This window comes from Podarcis tiliguerta (genome assembly GCF_965153285.1).
Source record: "Podarcis tiliguerta genome assembly, chromosome: Z".
Lineage (NCBI taxonomy): Eukaryota > Metazoa > Chordata > Lepidosauria > Squamata > Lacertidae > Podarcis > Podarcis tiliguerta.
In genome coordinates, this window is record NC_139553.1 from 17,469,044 (window position 1) to 17,487,370 (window position 18,327).

At 46.8% G+C, this 18,327-nt stretch overlaps 1 protein-coding gene across 9 annotated transcripts in view; it reads left to right on the top strand.

The window, feature by feature from the left end:
- RXRA (retinoid X receptor alpha) overlaps positions 1–18,327 on the top strand; it is a 130,380-nt gene that overhangs the window by 56,704 nt on the left and 55,349 nt on the right. For 5 of the 9 annotated variants that reach the window (XR_014507229.1, XM_083423789.1, XM_083423792.1 and 2 more), the window contains one exon: positions 16,328–16,375. The exons of the other annotated variants lie outside the window; for them this stretch is intronic. Coding sequence is in view for 4 of the 5 variants with exons in the window: in XM_083423789.1 (XP_083279915.1) it covers positions 16,328–16,375 (48 nt within the window). In the remaining variant the exon portion in view is untranslated. The remainder of the gene's footprint in view (positions 1–16,327; positions 16,376–18,327) is intronic. 9 annotated transcript variants of the gene reach the window in all.

Below are 18,327 nucleotides of genomic sequence, written 5' to 3' on the forward strand. Positions count from 1 at the left end.
AGCTTCCTCAGCAGCGAACAGAGCTCCACTCCTGTCTTCCCATGGCACTACATCTGGAAGATGCTACTTCCCTGGGCAAAGATGGAGGGCATGTCTCCCTCTTGGTGCCACCTCCACCCTCTGGGAGCGATTAGCACGGTAGCGAAAGGAAGACCCCCCCTTCCCCTATATGATTTTGTGTAAGGTTGGCCCTTCAGTCAGAACTCTGATGATGATAGACTTTGACTTTAATTTTAGGGGAAGGGTGTAAACATAGGATCATAGGAAGAGCCTGCTGGATCAGGCCAGTGGCCCATCTAGTCCAACATCTTGCTCTCACAGTTGCCACTCAGATGCCCATGATGGGAAGCCCACCAGCAGGACTTGAGCACAAAAGAACTCTCACCTCCTGCAGTTTCCAGCAACTAGGATTTCTCAGAAGTGTGACTGCCTTTGGCTGTGGATTTTAATGGAACACCTAGCATTTTGTTGATTAAATCTACCATTGCCACCTGGAGGCTTCAGGATGAGACAGTGGCTCTGTGTTCAAGCAAATGAACCTAGGAGTTAAATTGTTTTCCTTGATGCGTGAGAGCAGTACACCCTGTCCTGCCAAGGGGAGCAGAGTCCAGCCGTTCTTGTGAGTTTGCTTCCTTCCCTTGACGATCCCAGGAAGTCCAAAGTTCACACACACAGTGGACACCCTTGCAGGATTTCCAACAATCTGTCATTCTCTTCCTTGCCTGGAAGGTGAGAAGGGTGTTGCCACTGTTGCAAAGTTTTCAGGTGCTTCCTTCTGAATGTCCTGTGCAGGATTGGGGACTGCCTCTGCTCCAGATAAACAGGATCTTTCCTATAAATGTTTGGCTTCTTTTTTCTTTTTTCCACTAAAGTGCAAATTCCTATTCCTTGTGAAGGAAAATCAAGAATCTTATGAAGTCACTGGGCACCAAACATTAAAAGTACACGTTTCTCTCCAAAGAATCATGGGAACTATAGTCTAAGGATGCTGGGAACTGTAGCCATGTGAGGGCTGAACTATAATTCTCAGGATTCTTTAGGGGAAGCCATGTGCTTTCAAGGTACAGCCGATGTTCTTTGGAGCTGCTCATAGCTGATCTGTGATATGTTAACTCTTCTCAAGAAGAGGTTGGCCCACAGTCATTTTGGTGCACGATGGAGAAAAACCCACATTGCACCTCCTACTCGGAAACAATTCTTTCAGTCAGAGTTGCTCCCACATAAGTGTCCTTGGTAGGGATGGAGAGGGTGTTTTGGCCCGAGGGCCGCATTCTCTTTGTGGAAACTTTCTGGGGGCCAAACTGCGGAACTCACTCCCCAAGGAGGCAGTGATGGGCCACCAACTTTAAAAGAGGATTGAACAAATTGGTGGAGGAGAAGGCTAACAATAAGTACTAGGTCAGAGTCAGTAACGCTTCTGAATGCTAGTTGCTGGAAACCACGAGGGGAGATGGCCTTGTGCTTGTGGGCTTCCCATGTGGTTGGCCACTGAGAACAGGATGCTGGACAAGATGGGGCCACTTTGTCCTAGTCATCCAGGGCTCGTCCTTTGTTCTTATGTACAACACTTGCAGTATTGAGGCCTAAGTGCCCTTCCTGGACCAGCAACTTCGTGTTGTGCTGCTTGGCTCTTGGGATGCCATGAACAAAATCAGGCTATGCATATGTGTGTGTGTGTGTGTGTGAGAGAGAGAGAGAGAGAGAGAGAGAGGAGGAGGAGGAAGAAGAGGGAGAACACGTTTGACGTGAACCCGATACCAAGGGTTGATGCAGGAGGAAGCGATCATGGTATCAGGGAAATAAAACCCATCGAGGGATAATAGGATCCAGCTGGGGAAGGAGTGTCTTTTACCAGTTGTGACAGGTGATGTCTTTTCCCTAACTGGATGTTTGGTTTCATGTGGCTCAACTGAAGACTCCAGCGCTAGTTGGTGGAGGTCCACCATGGTGCTCTGTGGTCTCTTTCCACAGCTGATGACGTTGCCTCTGGGATGTCTTTCAAAGCCATTTTAAGTGGAAGATGAAAAGTCCCATTTTAATAGCTATGTAGGGATCTTGACTGGTAAAGCTACTGGGAATCAAGGAGGGGAAAGAGGTTAGTATCCCACTATCCACCAGAGAGATCTCCTAGGGCAGAGGTTCCACAAAACTTGTTACAGGTCTTTGAATGCCAAGATTCAAGATAACCACTGAGGAAATCAGATATGTGGTCCTGGAAGTCATCTTCCTAAGAATTTTGTTTCCAGAACTCCTTTTGCTGAGAATCCTCTTTCCAGAATTCCCCTAGAACCTGAAATTTTGTACACATTTCTTGGCTTCAGAACTGCATCCTAAAACTTGGAAAGGTGTGAATTTCTCTCCCTGCCCCCCACCTTTGCCCAGGTAGATTCACAGGAGAATGAAGGAGTGTATTAGGATGAATAGATTTGCAGACAGGTGTGCATAAGTTACTACACCGTTAAATACTTCTGAAACCTGCAGGCATATGTACCATTTGTCATTCAGAGTTCAGCTGTGGAGAAGAGGGCATTTTTGTTGGGGAAAAACAGGAAAAAATTGCTGCACTCTGGAAACATGTGATTGAGGTTTGGCATCAGATGCTAAATTTGGATTAAGTGCTGGCCATTGACAACGATGGCTGAGGGGCTGATGATTCCAGTGTTGTAGTGCATTGTTAAACTTTGGAACTCTCTCCCACAGGAGGCGGTGGTAGCCGCGAAACAATACGGGTTTAAAATAGGATAAGAAAGTGAGGCAGGTGGCGGCAGGGGCTATTGATGATACTAGATGATCTGACTCAATATAACACAGCTTCTGATATTAATAATAACATGTTCCTATTTCATAGAATCATAGAATTGTCGAGTTGGAGGGGACCCCAAGGATCATCTAGTCTAACCCCCTGCAATGCAGAAATATGGAGATCGAACCTACCACCTTAGCATTATCAGCACTACACTCTAACCAACTGAGCTGTTCATGTTCTCCCTTTATTCAGAACCACAAGGACTAGAATCTTGACCTATGCTTAGGTGAAGCTTCACAGCTCAATGGTAGAGCACCTGCTTTGGATGCAGAAGGTCCTGGGTTCAATCCCCAGCATTTGCAGGTAGGGCTGGGAATGCCCCCTGCTTGAAAACCCAGAGAGCTTCTGCCAGTGCTGGCAATACTGAGGTAGATGGATCTGATTCATCAGAAGGGCAGCTTCCTACAAGCCTATTCAATTTGTCCTATTCTTCAGAACCACAAGGACTAGAATCTTTATGCTTAGGGGAAGGGTTGTAATTTGAGTATGTCTCTCCCACGCTTGCTGCCCGTCCAGGGATCACTGTGGCTTAATATCCAAAGTGTCCATTTGCTCAGAGGGTAGGAAAAGAAAGTTATTGAGACATAGGAGAAGAGAAAATAAAATTACAGTCTAATCCTGTAGATGACTCAAGGGTTTTTTGTTTTCTTTTTTAATGTGGATGACTCAGTGTCTCCTCAGCTAAAAGAGCTTGGTGTACTATGAAAAATAGACATTCTCTTTGTTTTTCTTTCTCATTAGCTGCACATATCTCTGTATACCAGGGAGCAAGTTGCAAACAATGGATGTTCTTTTAGCCGTCTTGTCACTGTTGCTTGTACAGAACCACTGAAGAACTTCTTCTTCTTCTTCTTCTTCTTCTTCTTCTTGGGTGATCACTCGTTGCTGAGTAAGATTGTCTTCCATAAACACAGTTTTCACAATGAGGCCGGAAGTGACTGTGGAGGCCAATTCTGGATCCACACATCCTTCCACAGTGGGGACATTGGTTTTCAGGTAGGAGTTGATCACAGTGTGGATTTGCCAAGTGTGCCTTCCTCTTAGCACGTCCTCCTAATTGCATCCTGAATTCGAGTGTCTTCAAAGCCCATGACACCTTTGGTAAAGGCTGTTCTCCAATTGCAGCGCCCGCAGGCAAGTGTTTCCTAATTGTTGGTGTTTATACTATACCACAGAGTCTAAACCACAGGTCTAAACCACAGAGCCTAGGCCTTGCCAATCGGAAGGTTGGCAGTTCGAATCCCCGCAACGGGGTGAGCTCCTGTTGCTCGGTCCCTGCTCCTGCCCACCTAGCAGTTCAGAAGCACGTCAAGTGCAAGTAGATAAATAGGTACCACTCTGGCGGGAAGGTAAACATTGTTTCCGTGCGCTGCTCTGGTTCACCAGAAGCGGCTTAGTCATCCTGGCCACATGACCTGGAAGCTGTCTGCGGACAAACACCAGCTCCCTCGGCCTATAGAGCGAGATGAGCGTGCAATCCCAGAGTCATCTGCAACTGGACCTAACAGCCAGGGGTACATTTATCTTTACCTTTATACTACATTTTTAAAAATTTGCCTTGAGAGAGTCTTTAAACCTCTTTTGTTGACCACATCACATTTGATGATGGTCAGCTTCCATGGACTTGGCACCCTCTGGAAAGGAATCTTTCCTTCCAGGTCTTCTCCAGGAGTCCTTAACAAGAGAACTTTATTGTTTCATGTGTTAAAAACCTTTTATAAAATTGATTAAAACAAACAAACAAACAAACCACACCCACATAAGACGAGTCTGTTGGGTCAGACCAGCAGCCCATCTAGTGCAGCAGCATCCTCTCACAGTGGAGAACCAGATGCCTCAAGCAAACCACAAGCAGGACTTGAGCACAAGAGCAGTGCTTGCCCCACTCCGTGCTTTCCAGCAACTACTATTCAGAAGCATTTCTGCCTCGGAACTGGGAAGGCAGAGCATAGCCATTGGGGCTAGTAGTCACCTTAGCTCTCTCCTCCATGAACTTGTCCAAATCCTTTCTCAAAGCCATCCAGGTTGGTAGCCATCCTTGCCTCGAGTGAGTTCCATAGTTTAGCTCTGCGTTGCAGAGCAGGGCTCTCCTTTACTTTTAAAGGTAAAGGGACCCCTGACCATTAGGTCCAGTCGTGACCGACTCTGGGGTTGCGGCGCTCATCTCGCTTTATTGGCCGAGGGAACCAGCGTACAGCTTCCGGGTCATGTGGCCAGCATGACTGAGCCGCTTCTGGCGAAACAGAGCAGCACACGGAAACGCCGTTTACCTTCCCTCCGGAGCGGTACCTATTTATCTACTTGCACTTTGACGTGCTTTTGAACTGCTAGGTTGACAGGAGCAGGGACCGAGCAACGGGAGCTCACCCCGTCGCGGGGATTTGAACCGCCGACCTTCTGATTGGCAAGTCCTAGGCTCTGTGGTTTAACCCACAGCGCCACCCGCATCCCCTCCTTTACTTTTACCATGCTTTTATTGGGGATGAATTGTGCCCCATCCCTTGAAACACAGGCATGTGGGGTCGGAAGGGGGGATACTGACATTTAAACCTGCACAGTCAAGTCCCACCCCCCTGCCACTCTTATGCAGCACTGCAGCTCTGACCCAAATTGGGCTTTTGGTGATAGAATGCCCATTGTCTATTTGGTCCATTAGCGACTGTTGGAAGGGGGGGGGGCACACACACAGGAGGACAAAGGACTTCTGTGTTTTTTTTCCTGCACACCAAGATCCTCCGCCGAGGAGACACTGAGTCATTGGCATTAAAAGCCAGACTTCTTATGTACGCTGTTGGGGTCTGAACTGGCAGTGGCTGAACAGGGATAAATGGATGGAGATGTCAACCTGGTGTGTGGCAAGAGAGAACATTTATATCCTAGGGATTGTTAGGAAAGGAATTGGAAATGAAACTCCTGCTATCCTTATGCCATTACACACATCTACGGTGTGACCACACTTAGATTACTGTGCACAGTTACGGTCGGCTTGCCTCAAAAAGGATATTGTAGAGTTGGAACAGCTTCAGAGAAGGGCCACCCATATGTACCAATCTTGGTGTGTATTTTATGGTTGGTGTAAACTGAATAGCAGGTAAATTGCTTTTAAGCCTACATAGAAGTAAAACACATAAAACAGATACGCTCCTTGGAATACTGTGTCCAATTCTGGGCACCACAATTTAAGAAGGATATTGACAAGCTGGAACTTGTGCAGAGGAGGAGGGTGGCCAAGATGATGAAGGGTCTGGAAACCAAGCCTTATGAGGAATGGTTGAAGGAGCTGGGTATGCTTAGCCTAGAAAAGAGGAGACTGAGCGGAGATATGATAGCCATCTTCAAATATCTAAAGGGTTGTTGTATGGAAGATGGCGCGAGATTGTTTTCCCCTGATCCGGAGAGAAGGACTCAAATTAATGGCTTCAAGTTATAAGAAAGGAGATTCTTTCTGACAGTAAGAGCTGTTTGACAGTGGAATTGGACTCCCATCGGGAGGTTGTGGGCTCTCCTTCATTGGAAGTTTTTAAGCAGAGGTTGGATGGCCACCTGTCAGGGATGTTTTAATTGAGATTCCTTCTCAGGGGGTTGGACTGGATGACCCACAGGGTCCCTTCCAGCTGTACGATTCTGTGATTCTATGATTGTTTATGTAGCAAATAACATTAACTGCCAAGCCAACTGATTTTAAAGCTATTCAAAATAAAAACTCATTAAAACTAGAACAGACTGTGGAGCACAAGGATGAACAGCCTTGTTATCATCTTCATCCCGGGAATTGCAAGTGGGGAGAGTTGTGGTTGCCCTCAGGTCCTGCTTCTGGGCTTTCCATTGAAGCATCTGGTTGGCCACTGTGAAAACTGGGTGCTGGACCAGGTGATCCAGCAACCAGGCTTTTCTCATGTTCTTGGAAGTACAAGGTGGCTGGAGATTTTGGGTCCCTTTCACCCCTTATTGAACCATGCCCTGGCAATTCACCTGCCATCACTGCTCAGCTGGATTTGGCACAGTGGGTCACAAGAGGTGCCAGCCCGTCCTCCCTCCCTCATGGAATAAGAACAAAAGAACATAATAAGAGCCAAATAGATTAGGCTAACAGCACACCTAGTGCAGCATACTAGCCCCACAGTGGCCAACCAGATGCAAGCAGGACCTGAGCACAACAGCAGCTGTACCCTCTAAGTTTGCTTGCACAAGTGAGAAAAGTGTGGGGGGGGGGGAGTACTGGAGGGGACAGGTGAGGGAGAAAAGGTGGCGCCCATTGCATTAATAATGGAATCCCTGACATCCAGATTAGATTAGTAAAAGCGAGAGAGCATGGACTATTCTCATCTTTTACCCAGCATGCAACTTTAATGGCAAGATAATGAGGCAGAGTATTTATTTGTAAAAGATCTGGAGATATCACAGCTCAGTGGAGTCTCTGAAGAGTGATAAAGTTGCAGGGCGCTCGCCTGCCACCATGACACCAGTCAGCTGAAACCTAAGATCTCCCTTTCACTGTTTCTGGGTGGCTTTCTCTGCTCCCCCAAAATGTGTAGCCAGAGTTTCACCGCAGCAAACTTTTTGTTCAGCCAAAGACATTCCACGTGAATGGCAGCCTCTTTCATTCTGCATTCTTTCAATGCCAGCGCAGCAAAAACTTGATTCGAGTAGAACGTGAATGGAATACAACATACTCATCACAAATAGTGGTAAATAAATGGAGAGTGTTAGCTTTCTAGCTTGGGGGGGGTACTTAAAAAAAGAAATAAAAAGTCACAATGCACAAGAGAACTACAAATTGATTTAGCACTGCCTCTTATGAAAGTTCTCCTGCATTGCAGGGTTTTTTTTTTTTTACTAAATGACCCTTAGGGTCCCTTGCAACTTTACAATTCTATTATTATTATGATTTTGGAAGGTGATGGCCTTTCTTTGGAGATTTTTAAAAGAGAGGTTGGATGTCCATCTGTCAGGGATTCTTTTTCTGTGCTTCTTGCATTGCAGGGGGCTGGACTAGATGACTCTTGGGGTCCCAACCCTACAATTCTTTAATTCTATGGCTCATTGAATTCCTGTTGAACAGATAAGGGTTAGCAAATGCTTCAGCTGCCAAAAAGATCCCTACCTGCTGGGTGCTGCCATTAATACCCACCCCACCCCCCGTTATTAATTGCAAGCTCTTTCTTTGGAGTGTTGGAGTGTTTTATCCCAGCAATAAGGCTATCCCAAGCAAGTGTCCTCCTCACGTGACATGATTCAGCTTGCCTTGCGGTCTCGCTGGCAGATGAATCTCTATTGGGTGATATTTTTTTCTCTCCAAGCTGCTGATGACGGTGTGACGACCTTGATGAGATAATGCGTTGTTATTTTTGAACCATCAAAAGATTAGCGCTATTGGGCTCTAGCAAGCAGGCTTATCGGGTGGGGTTTATCCCAGCTCAGAGCCTTGGCTCAAAAGGTGTGTTTATGCTCTGGGCACAGGACATTCTAGGAAAATAACGCGAAGGATGAGGTTGTGCCTGATACGTTTTGAGGCAAATGTGATTAGACAGCAGATAAGATGAGCCACTCCAGAGATGGGCCCTTGTCATAGCCTTTTCCTTGACACGGTGGCATTGATGAGGGCTTCCTCAGCACAAAGTCACTCTCCTCTCCTGTGGTTCCCAGCAGCTGGTAAACAGAAGCATTACTGCCTCCAACCACGGAGGCAGAGCATAGCCATCAGGGCTAATAGCCATTAATTACAGTCATACCTCTGGTTAAATTCGCTTCGAGTTGAGCGCGTTCGAGTTGTGCTCCTCGGCAACCCGGAAGTAACAGAGTGCGTTACTTCCTGGTTTTGCCACTTGCGCATGCGCAGGCGCTCAAAATGACATCACGCGCATGCGCAGAAGTGGCGAAAAGCGACACGCGCATGCGCGCAGACGTGCCATCGCTAGTTACGTTTACCTCTAGATGCGAACGGGTCTCCGGAATGGATCCTGTTCATATCTGGAGGTACCACTATAGTTCCATCTTTTTAATGCCATTCAGGTTGGTGGCCATCAGTGCCTCTGGTGGGAGTGAGTTCCATGGTTAACTTTGGGACTTTCTTTCATCCTTCCTGAATCTTCCAATATTCGGCTGCATCCTCTTTTAAAGCAACCCAAGTTAGTGGCCAAATTCCGTTCAAGGAACAGAACTTCTCTGCCCCCTCCCTTCTTCATGCCCCCGCCCCCCAAATCTGCTCTGGGAGTTTGGAGGAACCCATGTATCTGGTTGGCTTTGGTGAGAAGAGGATGCTGGAGCAGACGAGCCATTGGCTTGATCCAGCAGGGCTCCTCTTATGTTCCTTGGGGTGCAACGAATGCATGGGATGGTTATCTTAGGTCCAATCAACCTTTTCTCCAATTCCCTCCAATTCCCTTGGATGTGAGTAGCTAGCGAGGGAAGAGACGAGGGGAGGGAGTGTGCTTTGCCCATATTGGCCTCCCATTTCCCCTTTTCATGCCCTGTCATCTCCTCCCGCCTGGCTGGCAGCTGTTGTCTGGGAACGGTGGCTGGCATCTGACCCAGGAAATGCAGCCTTGGACAGCAGCCAAGTCGTCCACTTGATTCAAATACAGCTGGAACTGATCTGATTGAGAGAACGAATTGAGGCGGAGAGCGCCTGTTATCTAAGGCAGGATGGGGGTTCCTCTGCCTACTCCCTTCCTCCACTAGGCTTGTAGCCACTCTCCGAACTTCATTTATTTTGATTTATTAGGGAAAGCCTCTTCCCTGGGGGCTGTTAATTACAGTCTGCTGCATATGGGGTCTGGATTGTGCAAGATGGAGCGATAGTTCTGCTCCACCATTGGCTGCCAGGATCCATGCCCAGGGTGCCCAAGGCTAGACCAGGGTGCCCAGCGCTGATTATCAACATACAGTAAGTGTGCTAACCCTAACAGCTTGCTGGATACCTGAATTCAAAAGGCACTGAGACATGTTCTTATGTCTTAAAAGAAGAGCTGTAGTTCAGTGGTTTGAGCATGGGTTTGTAAGAAGAATGTCCCAGCTTCAGTCTCCATTTGTAGGGCTGGGGAAAGACCTGTGCTGGAATCTCTGGACAAATCATTCCTTTGTTAAGAATCATGAGGTCTGGAATCTTACTTGATATTTTAGGGGAAGGACTGCAACTCAGTCGTAGAAGAAGGCTGCTCACCGGGTCAAGATGTTTTGAGCAAGTGCTGGTTTTGACCTGCAAATCCTTAAATGGTTCAGGACCGCAATCCCTCAAGGATCACCTCTCTCCATCTGAACCAACCCAGACATTGTGACCATTTTCTGAGGCCCTTCTTCACGGGCCTCCTCCGAGAGGTCCGGTGGGTGGCAACACAAGAAAGGGCCTTTTCTGCAGTAGCTCCCTGTTTGTGGAATGCACTCCCCAGGGAGGCTCGCCGGGCCCCTTTGCTACGTGTCCTTAGGTGCCAGGCAAAAAGGTTCCTCTTCAATAGGCTGATTAACATCCTATATGCTTTTTAATGTGCTTGTGGGCGGAGGGATTATTGTTTTGCTTTTTGCTTTTCTTGTTTTATCATGTATGTTGTGTTTTTATCTTGTATATATGGGATCATCAGACAAAGGGCAGCCTACAAATTTAATAAAAAATAATAATAGTTATAACACCTGCCTTGCATGTAGAAGGTCTCAGGTTCGGTTCCCAGTGGCATATCCAGGTAGGAGAAAGCTCTGCCTGAGACATTTGAGAGCTGTTGCCTGTCGAAGTAGACAGTGCTGAGCTAGATGGACCCCATTGTCTGACCATGTATAATGCTGCTTCCTTTGTAAGCATTAGGTCTCAAGTGGGTGGGCTGTAACTCAGTGGTGGAGCTTCAGCCCATTCTTCAGAATGATGAGGATTAGAAACATACTCTTATGTTAAGGGATATTGCTCAGCAGTAGAGCACATGCTTTGCATTCAGAGGATCCTAGGTTCAGTCTTTGGCAATATCCAAGAAGGAAGCCTTATGAGGAACAGTTAAGAGTTGAGGATGTTCAGCCTGGAGCAGAGGAGACTGAAAGGTGATATAATAGCCGTATTCAATTATCCGAAGGGCTGTCATGTAGAAGATGGAACAAGGTTGTTTTCTGCTGCTCCAGAAGAGAGGACCCAAAGCAAAGGATTCGAATTCCAAGAAAGGAGATTCCAACTAACATCAGGAAGAACTTTCTGTTCAACAGTGGAGCAGACTTTTTGGAAGGCCATCTGTCAGGGACGCTTTGTTATGTTGGCAGCTCTTATCTTCATGCACTTCCTTCTTATCGTAATATTGAGTGCCTTTTCCTCCCATGCTTTGCCTGTGCCAAAAAAAACCAAACTCTGTCACATACACACACAAAAGAGGCATGTTTTATTATATAGACATCAGCTGCCAAAACCGTTTCCCCTTTTCCATCACTCAGATGACAGCTTGCTTCTCACTGCCTCAGCTTCAAACTTCCCACCGCTTTCCAGGTCCTGTGTTGCTTTGCTCATTCACTGTTTTGTGCAAGCCATTGTTTACTGTGAAATCCAACGCAGCGAACTGTGGCTTGCGCTTGGCCTCCGAGCAAGAATTAGAAACTATGGTTTGACCCAACCAAATCTGATTTGACTCTTTGCACCTGCATGCCAGGTACAGGCCTGGCCACTGGGGCTGCACTGTGCCCCTGGCTGCCTATACAGGGAGGAGCCCAGCCAGCTGATGCAGATTTTGGTGGGCAAATCTCTCTATCTCTCTACCCGCCCCCGACACTAGCCCCAATCAGCAAGGGTCTAGTGATGTGGCGGTGAGCCCAGGCCGGGCTCCAGAGCTCAGAGACCCCCAGTGGTAGGCTGGGTGGGACAAGGATCCCTGGGGGGGCACCTAACTTGAGACCCTTAAAATTGTGCACTTGGTGCTCTGGCCTCTTCATGCTACTTCCCTGCACAGATATGCAGCACCCCCTGTCCTCAGTTAACCCACACCGGCTCTGACCAAGGCAGAATAGAGTAGTACTATTATTTTTCTTGATCAGGACATGATAGTTTTGTTGATTTAGCCTAGAATAGTACTAGGATTTTGTTTGCTGCTGCTGCTTCATCACCATGTTGACTCATGTTCAGCTTGTGGTCTACTAAGACCCCAAGACCCTTTTCATATGTGCTATTGGCAAGTCAGGGGTCCCCCTGTATTACAAATGCATTACATTTGTCCATCTCATTCTTCCTGCCTAGCATTCCTAGCATTTGTTCCTATGCAATTTCATTTTGTTAGTTTGGGCCCAGTTCTCCAGTCTGTTAAAGTCATATTGAGTCCCAATTAATTTAAAGTAGCTAGGTTGGGCACTGCTTTCCTTTTGGGTGAAAACAGAGACAAAGTAGGTGTTGAGTAGTTCCATCTTCTCTCTGTCACCCAATAGCATTTCTCTGTCTTCTCCATGCAGAGGACCCACTACTTGCTTGTTCTTCCTCCTGCTTCAAACATAGCCAAAGAAACCTTTTTTATTCTTTTTAATCTCTCTTGCAAGTCTGAATTGGCCCTCCTGACCTTCTCCCTGCAACTACTGTTGGCTACTCGTGTATGTTGTTGTTGTTTAGTTGTTTAGTCGTGTCCGACTCTTTGTAAGCCCCTGGACCAGAGCACTCCAGGCACTCCTGTCTTCCACTGCCTCCCGCAGTTTGGTCAGACTCATGTTTGTAGCTTCAAGAACACTGTCCAACCATCCTGTCCTCTGTCGTCCCCTTCTCCTTGTGCCCTCCATCTTTCCCAACATCAGGGTCTTTTCCAGGGAGTCTTCTCTTCTCATGAGGTGGCCAAAGTATTGGAGCCTCAGCTTCAGGATCTGCCCTTCCATTGAGCACTCAGGGCTGATTTTCTTCAGAATGGAGAGGTTTGATCTTCTTGCAGTCCATGGGACTCTCAAGAGTCTCCTCCAACAGCATAATTCAAAAGCACCAATTCCTCGGTAATCAGCCTTCTTTATGGTCCAGCTCTCACTTCCATACATCACTATACTTGTGTATACTCTTCCTTATTTATTGCATTCGCATCCCACTCTCCCCCACAAAGTTGCTGAAAGTGGCGTACATGGTTTTATCCCCCCTCATTCAATCTCTGCAACAGGCCTTTGAGGTAGATCAAGCTAAGAGGCAATGACTGTCCTCAAAGTCACCCAGTGAGCTTCATTGCTGAGTGGGAATTTCATCCCTGGCCTCCCAGGTCCTAGTCTGACCACTTACACCATACTGGCTCTCTATAAAACTTAAAATAAAATATTACTTACTTCTCCTTGCAGAAAATAGTGTGGCTTACAACATATACTTGTAAACAGGACATAATTTATTCACACACACACACACACACAAACACACACACTGCATCCATCAATAAAAAAATGGCTTCAAGCTGCATATTTCCTGGGGCTGCAACAAAAATGTTGGGCAATTCTAACACCTAGTAGGTAGAGAAGGATTTGCAATGAAAGGGGGAGGGGGGTGTCTCAGAGCAACCCCTGCATTTATTACCTGACTTGCGATGGGAGAGATGGTGGCATAAAAGGCTTGTGCTTCTGACTCTTGGACAACTAGTGTAGCTGTTGAGACTTGCCCTCCCAACTGGGATGGAGCTGTGTGTGAGAGAATCGAGACACTTGGAGAAACAGGTTCAGCAACACTCAGATCTTAGGGCTAGAATGAATTTTGCAGTGTGTGTGTATGTGGATGGGAAGCCTGGCCAGACCTGAAGAGAAGTGACGCAACCTCCTTGAGGCCCCGGATTCCTCCAGCTGGTGCCAAGACCTGAGATTCCGGTTCCAGGGCCTTGCTGCACTGCTCTTCCTGGGGGAGAGGGTGTGGGTGGAGAAGAGTTCTTCTCCATCATGACACTAGAAGTAGGGGGCCTACCATGAAGCTGAATGTTGGAAGATTCGGGACAGCAAAAAGGAAGGGCTTCTTCATGCAGTTCGTAGTTAAACTATGGAACTCCCCTCCTGCAGGAGCTGGCAGTGGTCACCAATCTAGATGGCTTTGAATGAATTAGACAAATTCAAGGAGGAGAGGGCTGTTGGTGGCTGCTAGCCATGTTGGCTATGCTCTGCCTAAACAGTGAGAGGAAGCAATGCTTCTGCATAATACCTGTTGCTGGAAGCCATGGAAGGAGACAGTGTCCTTCTATTGTTTTGGGGCGCTCTGCTTCTGCTTGCAGGGTTCCCATAGGCAATCTGGTTATGAGAACAGCATGCTGTTCTACATGTCCCCCTTTGGCCTGATCCTGCAGACTCTTACGTTTTTTATGACCAGCCAGTAGAACCACCCATCTTATTATTTTGGGGTGCAAGCATAGCAAAGTGCATGCTTTAGCCTGCTTGGCATGGAAGGAAGAGAGGCAGTGCTGCACAGTGGTTAGAGAGCCGTGGAGTTCTTGTGGTTTTGCTGCTCTCTAAACCCCTTTGCACCCACAGGGTGTCCCAGGCTTCCACTTCCCTTTGTCCGCTATCCTGCTTAGGCGGAAATATTTCAGCTATGTCTGTGGCATGCCAGGAATGGCTTAGAATCACAATGGGGCTGAGTCTCTCCATGTGGTCTGCTTGGGGATCTGGCATTCTTTGGGAAATTTGAAGCAGATTCAGTGGCATGAAAAGAGAGAGAGGTGCAGGATCCTTTTCATTGCTGCAATGGAAGTGGGGCTGAAGTTCTAGCCCTAGTCAGACATTTCTCTTCATGCAACTGAGAACATAGGAAGGGCTTGCCGGATCAGGCCAATGGCTCATCTGCCCCAGCATCCTGTTCTCTCAGCGCCCAACCAAATGCCCTAATGGGAAAACCTACTGATCTGATAACATAAAAAGAGCACTGCAGAACCAGGTCAATTCCCCATGAAGCCCAGCCAGATGCACTGAGATTTCTAGGCCTCATGCTTATTTTGTCACTTTGGTCAGAACCATGAGGACTAGACCCTTACTTGACTTTTAAGGACTATTGTTTAGCCTTCTTCACCCCAGGGGCAATTCTCCCTGCCTGAAATCCTCAAAGGGCCTCTGCCAGTCAGTGTAGACCAGTGATGGCCAAACTTGGCCCTCCAGCTGTTTTGGGACTACAGTTCCCATCATCCCTGACACTGATCCTGTTAGCTAGGGATGATGGGATTTGTAGTTCCAAAACAGCTGGAGGGCCAAGTTTGGCCATCACTGCTGTAGACAATACACGGTATAAGGCTGCTTCCTACACTCATGTGCATATTAGAAGAAATTAACAGAGTCCCATAGCATTTAAGCTCTTGTCTCACCCACGTTTATAGACAATGAGTTACATTATGCCTGCATTGCAAGGGGTTGGACTAGATGACCCTTGGGATCCCTTCCAACTCTACAAATATATAATTTGATTGCTGATTTTACATTTTTACCAGTGGTTATCTGATTGTAGCATTCTCTTACTGCTTTGTGAGCATTCTGTATAACTGTTAGAAACATCATAATGGTGTTTTTTGGCTCCCCTGATCTGGGACCTGGTTTTCGGAACGTCCCTTCTGATTAGCACACGAACCAGCCCTCTTTCAGCCTCAATGTGTTGTTCCAGGACAGCTTTGAAATGGTAAAAGTCACTTTTCACTGGCAAACACCATGAAAGGGCACCTCTGTTATGGCTTTATTAAGAACAGCTTTTCTGAGTTAAGCAAGAGAAGTTGCACACAGTGCTTCAAAGGAGCTGGCTGAACCTTGAGTCTGCGCTTTTTTAATGCATGGAAGGAAGAAGACAATGCAGAAGCTTTGGTTGGGCTTTTCCCAAAGCTGTGGCTGTTTACGGGCTTTGGTGGAAGCCAGTTGCCAAGAGGGAAATGATTTGGGCAGCTCTGCAAGGAGAAGAGAGACAGTGGATTGCTTCTGAGGAAATGTCTCTGCAAAGTTCTAATCGGGGCGCTCGGCTCTGTCCAGAGCACTGTAGATTTGCTTATTGTTGTTATACTTTGTGCACATTTATCTCTAGGCCTTGCGAAGGGCTGCAGCCCAGCAGTAAAACATCTCCTTTGCATGCAGAAGACCCCCAGGTTCCTATTTATTCAGAACCATGAGGTCTAGGATCTTGTCTTATTTTCAGTGGAAGAGCCATAGCTCTGTGGTTAAGAGCATCTGCTCAGCAGGCAGAAGCTCCCAGGTTTTATCCTCTGTCTCTCTAGGTTAGGGTGGGGAAAGGCTCCCTGCCCAGAGCTCTGGTGAACTGCTGCCAGTCTGTGTAGACAATATGGAGCTAGATAAATGATCGATTTAGTATAAGAAAGCTTCCTGTGCTTCTGTTTAACTCTGCCTGTTCCTCAGAATGATGAGGACTAGAATATTGCATTATGTTTAGGAGAAGGGATGCAGGTCAGTGGGAGAGCACATTTTGCATTCAGGAGGTCCCATGTTCAATTGTTGGCAGCATCCCAGTAAGCCCCTTTCACATGTGGACCAATGGCCTGTATAGGTGTGATGCAACGAGATGATTGCAGCCCTTTATCAAAGGTTCTTGCATCTTGGATCAGGGATTCCAGTAAGTAGTTTTGTTTTGTTTTGTTTTTGCAGACATGTGTGTGCGTGCGTGTGTATCCAATGGCAGCTTTGGCGTTTTGGGTGAGTGAAATAAATCATGTGCATGATGTATGAACAACGCCTTTGCTCACTTTCCAAGGTGGTTCTACTCTGGGAAAGAGAAAAGGACCCAGGGAATGAAAGGAAGCAAGTCAGCAAAGGAGTTTCCTGCACATAAGAACCCTATAAATCACCCACCAGTCCTGCGAGAGCAGCAGCTGTGGATCACATAGTGCCCCCAGCAAATTAATATTATCCCAGTCATTTCCTTCCCCACCCCAGTCTCTGCCACCATGTCTTTTAAAAGCACAGGCATCTCTTGTAAGTGTGAAGATGAGCTTGACTCTGGTACAAGAAACAAGCTTCTAATGTCACCATCAATTTGCTATGTTGAGACTTTAGGGCAGATATCCAGGGGCCCCTTGGCAGAAGGAGCAGCAGGGCTGATTGCTACTGCCTTTTGGAGCAAGTGTAATGATATATCTTACCATTTGAAGAAAGGGACATAGGGAAGATGTAAGACTACAGTTGTAAGACGAGAGTTGGGGACGGTTCAGAGAAGGGCAACCAGCATGCTAAAGGGGAAGGGGTGACTCTTTTATGAGGAAAGTGTGCAGCATTCGAGGCTTTCTAGAAAAGGCAAGTAGGAGGGGATATAGATGCTTATAAAGTTATGCATGGCATGGAGAAAGAGGAGAAAGAAAAGTGTCCCCTCCCCCCATAACACTAGAACTCGAGGGTCTTCCATGAAGTTGAGCGTTCGAAGATTCAGGGCAATGAATAAGGAGGACACAGCACATAGTTAAACCATGGAACTCTCTCCCACTGGAGGCAGTGATGGCCACCAACATGTATTGCCTTACAAAAGGACTGGACAAATTCGTGAAAGAGAGGGCTAACCATGACTACTAGCTGTGATGGTTGTGCTCTGCCTCTACAGCCAGAGGCATTGATGCTTCTGAATACCAGTTGCTGGAAACTGCAGAAGGGAAGATGGTCCAGTTTCTCAAAACCCCAAGTGGAGGAGAGTTGCTGTTTCACCCAGGTCTTGCTTGTGGACTTCCCTTGGGGGCAGGGATCAGGTCAGCCACTGTGAGAACAGGAAGCTGGACTAGACAGGCCTGTTCTTATCCTCAGAACTCCGTTCTCTCTCTCTCTCTCTCTCTCTCTCTCTCTCTCTCCCACACACACTCTCAGTTGCTGCAGCAAAAAATAAAATAAAATAAAAATGTTGCATCACCCAGGTTGTATTTTTTAACCAAAATGGACAGTAAATTGCATGTCTGGTTGAGATCTCTGAACCCAGTGACTCTGTGCAACAGACGGAGATGGCTGGATAGGCTGCCATTGCACAACCACGGACCGAAGGTTGTTATTGTTTGTTTTTAATTATACCTGCCACCCAAATAGTGTGAAATCACCTGTTCAGCCTCATGGGCAGATGGCAGATTGCCTGCACACTTTGGCAGACTGCCACTTTTGGTCACCGGATGTCTATACACATGCAGCTTGGGGAATTGTGAAAAGGCAATGGGCATGAGCGGGAGGATGGATGCATTTGGAAACTGAGGCTTCTTCTGGGTGGCTTCAGGGAGATTACCAGCCCCAATGAAAGTCTCTGATGGCCACACCACATTGGCTCTTGGAGGTTTCAGCTGTTAGTGTAGTGGCAAATTCGGAAGTGCAGAGTCTGTCTCTTCATGATAGTTGTAGCCATGCACCCTTCTAAGATTTTAAGACCTTTTAAGATTATACAAATAATCTTACACTCTATTATTATTATTATTAATAATAATAATGATAAGAAGAAGGGATGCATCCCAACGATCCGTGCAAATCTCCACGTGTTGCCTTTTAAGTAGATCTACTACTGATTTTAGAATGAAATGGCTTTAGAATGCTGTATTATTTTACTGTTGTTAGCAGCTCTGAGCTTCGGCTGGGAAGGGCTGGATATAAATAAAAATTATTATTATTATTATTATTATTATTAT